Source organism: Gossypium arboreum, chromosome 9, assembly GCF_025698485.1.
Source record: "Gossypium arboreum isolate Shixiya-1 chromosome 9, ASM2569848v2, whole genome shotgun sequence".
NCBI classification, from domain to species: Eukaryota; Viridiplantae; Streptophyta; class Magnoliopsida; order Malvales; family Malvaceae; genus Gossypium; species Gossypium arboreum.
The window spans coordinates 79,460,452-79,466,703 of NC_069078.1; the positions used below are offsets into that span (position 1 = coordinate 79,460,452).

The following is a 6,252-nucleotide window of genomic DNA, read 5'->3' on the forward strand; positions in this document are numbered from 1 at the left end:
CACAATGGAATGGCTTTAATACCACCGAATAGTGACTACTCATGGACGCTAATATCTGCTCGGAACTCAAGCTTTCTGGGGTCCTAAACTCTATTAATTAAGGTATTAACATCGGATTCTAACAACAGCATTTGACTTGAGAGTTAATCTATTTGTCTGGTAAATGATATACATATAATAAAAGAAAACTGAATACAAAAAGAATAAGATGGATCCTATGCAAATAATTGGGCTTGGGGATGGTGGGTGGGGGGTAATATTTATATTCTATATACAATGTATAGACCAATGGGATTAGATTTTTGGAAGATTTTGGTGACCCCAATTGGCTATTTGTTCGGCATTATAGTTTTGACTGTGGAGTGCAAAAAGATTCAGGTTGACTATACAGTGAGTCGTTTAGTTCCAAAAAAGAAAAAAAAAAGCCAGACAATCTGAGCAAGCAAGCATGTGATTGTGATATGATGGGGGCGTTTATAATTTCTAGGGTAGAGGATTTTGGCAGCTACTGCACAATTCACACCCAATTACGGTGACAACCCAACAAAGAAATTTCAATATTGGATTTGGTTTTTTCTTCCAGCATCAATGTTTAGTTTAGTTTTTTTTTTTTTTTGGTACTTTGAGAATTTGATTTACTCTCCATCCCTTTGCATTTATTATATTTGCCATCATGCAAATCTAAACATAACTTTGCTGTCTGATTACAGTTCTTGTCCTGTTTCAGAGTTTTTTCTTTCTTCCTATAAATTATATTAATTAGCCCATTCTATTAATTTAACCGTTAAATTAGTTATTAAATATTTGAATATAATGATAAATATATATATTAATTTAAAAATTAAAATATTCAATAAAATACAAGACTACAATAAAATAATTTGAAATTTTTTAAAAAAAAATTTAATTATAACATCCTTTAAATAAAATAAATGTGAGAAGAGATGGAGAACGAAAAGTTATGGGGTGAGTAGGATCAAACTTGCAGACCCTTTTTTAATAATTGTAAAATTGTATTGTGGTTGTAGTGGGATGATTAGCAAAGTTTTATAAAATTTTATAAAGTTGGCAACCAAGTTAATGTTTTTTTTTCTCTTAGTAATATTTGGATGATTAAGAAACAGGAAGATAGTGGTTCCTGGTCATTGGTTGTTTAATATTTTGTAATTAACAAATTGATAATGGCATATTAGTGCCCAATTTGTTTCATGGTAAGTGAGGCACTCTTTATCCATTTATACAAACAAACATTTAGTCTATTTATAAGTTAGGCCAATGCACATTAAAATGTGTAACAAGCTGCCTCTTTTTTATTTTTTAAAATAATTTAACCTTTCAATTTGAACCCAACATAAAAAAAAAAAAATCAAACAATTTTAATATCCCACCTAATTTCTTCTCCATCAAATTTGTTAGTATAATAAGTGAAGTCACACTAACTTAATTAAACCTAAAACCATGATATTATTTGAATCTTAGAAATAGAGGTAAAACCTGCAAATTAATTTTCATAAAAAAAAAATAGCAGCCTCTAAAAAAACCTTGCCACTTTATTCAACATGGGTCCCTCTTGAAGGACTACCTTTTTCTGGAAAAACATTTACTCTTTTTGGAAATAACACATCACTGTCTTAAAAATAGAATAGAATAGAATAGAATAGATTTTCAGGAAGCTTAAAAATATTACGATTTTAGTAAAAACTGTGTTATAATTTTGAGTATGGGTTGAAGCGTTTACGGATTCTCATAGGTCTCCAGTGCCCACACATTTGAAGGTGGGCTAATGGAGCATTTCTTGGAAATCAAAACAATGGAATTTACTTTGAAATAGTAATTTGATGAGAAGTTGATTTCATGATTAGCACTGTTGGCGGGTAAAACTCAACCACAAAGCAACAGTTAATTATGGAAAACCTTCCATTATCTTTGTAAAAATGAAAAACCAACAAAACAGAGGAGAAAAAGAAAAAACAAAAAAATGGCGACACCCACGTTGTTTCATCGTCATTCGTCACCAACCTCATCAACTATCTCTATCTCTTTCTTTTTTCTATTGTTCACTTCAACCTCAAACAACCCACCCTTTCATTTCCACTTCAATCCCATGTCAACAAACAAGAAGAGCAGAAAACGAGGAGGAAGAAGACGATAACAACCAAGACCCGCCGCCAGCTATGAAAATCCTCAGAACCACAGTGTTTCTCCTCCTTCTCCTCCTTGCTTCCGCCATTTCCACATCTGGGTTCGGATCAATGGGCCCCATCTCCGCCGCATTCGGCGACGACGGGTTCTTCTGCGCCATTGATGCCAGTGGGAAACAGGAAGTCATATGTTGGAGCAAAAACAACAGCTCTCCTTCTTCATCTACTTCTACTAGTACTAGTACTACTATAACTACTACTTCATCTGCTTCAACTTCACTATCATCGATGGACACTCCTTCTCAAGTTCCTCCAATGGCAGCTCTATCAGGCGGCGAAGGTTTCCTTTGTGGTATATTAGCTAATACTTCTCAGGTTTTCTGTTGGAGCTTGGTGGCGTCAGGTATGGATCTTGTTCCTTCAGATTACAAAACCACAGCATATTCTTATATAGCTTCTGGAAGGAATCATGTTTGTGGAATTAGAGGAGCTTATTATTCCGATCATGGATCTGGTACCGTCGATTGTTGGGAAATTGTAAAAAGTTCAAATAATACTTTAAGTTCAAAACAGAGTACTCTGTTTTATAATGAGACTATCAATAACCTTGCCTTCAAAAAGATTGTTTCTGGTGAGGGGTTTAGTTGTGGTGGGATTAGAGAAGGAGGTCTTGTTTGTTGGGGACCAAATTCTGATTCTTTAGGGGTTTCCAATGTTTCCAAGAGTTTTTCAGTTTTAGCCTCAGCTAAAGGTTCTATCTGTGGTATCCTGGATTCATCTCGTGAAGTCAAATGCTGGGGTGATTCTGATTCATTTTCCGGTTGTCCAATCGGGGTCCATTTCATATCATTGACAGCTGGCGCTTATCATTTTTGTGGGATTCGAGAGGATGATCATGGGGTTGAATGTTGGGGCAGTTTCAATTTTTCTTCAGTTCCGAAGCATTCTGGATTCATGGCACTTGCTTCATCAGACTTCACTACATGCGGCATAAGGGAAGATGATTTAGTTCTAGATTGTTGGTCCAGAAATGCCACTTTGCAGCCTGATTATAATCCTCCACTGGAATTGTGCAGCCCCGGTCTTTGTCGTCCGACCTCTTGCCTTGAAGGGGAGTTTGCTTTCAACGCAAGTAACCTAAACGAGCCGGATTTGACTAGCTTGTGTGTTAGGAAAGATTTGCAGATTTGTTCACCTTGTGCATCAAATTGCTCTGCAGGTTTCTTCTTGTCTAGTCCATGCACTACGAATGCCGACAGAATATGCACTGCTTGCTCTCTTTGCCAAAACAGTTCTTGTTGGGATGTTTGTGGACTCCAACCATCCTCACAGAAAAACTGGCATCATATGATTAGACTAGCAATCATAGTTGCTTCTTGTGTTTCTTGTTTTTTGCTGATATTGCTTAGTTGGTGTTTTCTTCCACGTATGTTTGCGACAAAACCGGAAGAAGGGACAAAAAAACAGTTCAAGTCTTGCATAGGAAAACCAGACCAGTTGGATGGCGAAGCCACTGCTGATTTATTCCCTTCTGTTTCAGTCACTTCTTGTCCTGGAACAGCTCAAATTTTCCGACTTACGGAGCTAAAAGATGCCACTAATGGGTTCAAGGAGTTCAATGAGCTTGGTAGGGGAAGTTACGGTTTTGTTTACAAGGCAGTGCTAGCGGATGGGAGGCAAGTTGCTGTCAAGAGAGCGAATGCTGCGACAATAATCCACACCAACAGTCGTGACTTCGAGATGGAACTTGAAATCCTTTGCAATGTGAGGCATTGCAATATTGTGAATTTGCTAGGTTACTGTTCCGAGATGGGGGAAAGGCTGCTCATTTATGAATATATGCCTCATGGTACCCTTCATGATCACCTTCATGGTGGGCTTTCTCCTTTGAGTTGGAGCCTTCGTTTGAAGATCTCATTGCAGGCTGCGAGGGGACTTGAGTACCTGCATAAGGAAGTTGAGCCTCCAATTGTCCACCGTGATGTCAAGACTTCAAACATTCTACTGGACTCAGATTGGGGAGCACGGATAGCGGATTTCGGACTTTTTACATCAAGCGAGAAGGATCTTGATCTTAGTGGAGACATGAAAAGTGATGTTTACAGATTTGGGATTGTTTTGTTGGAGATTCTCAGTGGAAGGAAAGCTTATGATAGAGATTATACACCTGCAAGCATCGTTGATTGGGCAGTTCCCTTAATTAAACAGGGTAAGGCAGCTGCCATTATCGATTGTTACGTTGCGCTTCCGAGAAATGTTGAGCCTTTGCTTAAATTGGCTGATATAGCTGAGTTGGCTGTCAGAGAAGATCCTAGTGAACGGCCTACTATGTCAGATATAGTAATTTTGTTGCAGCAAATAGTGAAGGATGGATTGCTCTTATGATCTTCGCCCCCTATTATTCTTTTTTATTTTTTCTTAAAACCAAATGAACAGATTAGCAAAATGCATAGGTAGTTTGGAAACTGTAAATCAGCTTCTTGTACATTAGAACGAGATGCAATGTATTACTAAATTTCCATAAAGTGAAGAAGATTCGATTCTTTTTTTATGAAAATAAGAGTGCTTCATGGTGAGCTTAGCTTTCTTGAGGGAAATGGAAATATTTGGGCCTTTGGGGAGACCAAAAACCTTATATATGGTATTGGGTTGACTCTCATTGATTGTATAGTACTGCATTCAGCATCATAATAGACTTATAAAAGGGTAATTCATATCAACTTGCCTTTTCTGCAATTATGTTGGAACCTTTAGAATCACTTGTCTGATGTCTGTAAAGCAAGCTTTCAGCTTAAAATGTTTATAGTTTTGAAGTAGAAGCCCTAAGCCTTTCTGTTCAACTCTTACTTAGTGTTTTCCATATCCCATATCAGATTTACTCATAGGTTACAGGAGAAAAGATTTTGATGTTCTATCCTACAGACTACAATTTATGCCAGGAATTACAAAATTACATTGTTTTTAAGGGACCAACCAACTAGGATTTTAGTATAGATTTTGTTTTCCTCCCATCTCTTTGGTTCCTTTATAACGCAGGCCTCTCATCATTGCATGAAATGGTGTCTTTGAAAACCTTATAAGCGTATGCACATTATGCAGTTATTTTTTCTCTGGTTCACTACTTGACTACGATTTATGATCCTCAAACCATTTTTCTATTTGAATTAGTATGTATCATTATTTATCCATATTTAAAAAAAATTAATATAAGTATATAAAATTATTTACAAATATAAAATAATTGAAAAATAAATATAAAATACTCATAAATCACATAAAATAATTTTTATTTGTCAAGATAACTTATTATTATTACTCTTTTCACATAAAGGATGTCATAATATATATTTTCAATAATCAATGCAACTACAAAATGTTAAAAAATATATGTAATATTAATAATATTTAATAAAATAAAAAATTATAAATTTATGAAGCATTTCATATTAAAATAAATTTATTTTTGTTTCAAAAGTAAAATGTCATCTTTTAAGGATTAAAATCTTATAAACTTAGTTAATTTATATATTATATAAAAACAACTTCTAAGGCAATTTTTAAAAAAAAAAACTTTTATGAGCAAGTAGGGGAGTTAATCGCCTCAGAGACAAGAGTAAGCATCTTTGCCAGAGTCATTAATCACCTTTTGCTTATAGTTCCTTTACGCGTTTTCAAATGAAGAATATGTTCCTTCTGTTTTTGTTTTTAGGCTTTCATAAACTTTTCATCCATGGAAAAAATGTTTTTCTATTAAAGTTTTCTTACAACGGTTTTGTTTGCTTCTATAGTATGATAGGTTTAGTTTTTTCGATTTTCCAAGCGTTTGGGAGAAAGAAAGTAAAGTCGCGGTTCAATGATTTGTTAAGTGGTTGTGGTGATGGTTTTGGTGGTGTTGTCCATATAGGATGGGGAAGTTGACGAGTAGCATATTAATTCCAGTGGGAGGAGTAAATCAAGCTAGGGGCAACGCCGAACAACAAAAGGATGGGTTACAGGACAAGCTTGTCGTTAAGCGTCGTGGTGGGTCGAGTGGACTTCCAATCGCCAAGGATGTTTCCATTGGAACGAGGAGTGTATATGGACTAGATGCTATCTTCTTGAAGTGGAACGA

At 35.7% G+C, this 6,252-nt stretch overlaps 1 protein-coding gene across 1 annotated transcript; it reads left to right on the forward strand.

Moving 5' to 3' along the window:
- The first annotated feature begins 1,732 nt into the window (after positions 1-1,732).
- On the forward strand, positions 1,733-4,701 carry LOC108450497 (serine/threonine-protein kinase-like protein CCR1). Its single transcript, XM_017748150.2, has one exon. It carries the CDS (start codon positions 1,935-1,937, stop codon positions 4,524-4,526), a length of 2,592 nt encoding a protein of 863 aa, XP_017603639.1. The 5' UTR covers positions 1,733-1,934; the 3' UTR covers positions 4,527-4,701.
- The last annotated feature ends 1,551 nt before the right edge of the window (positions 4,702-6,252 follow it).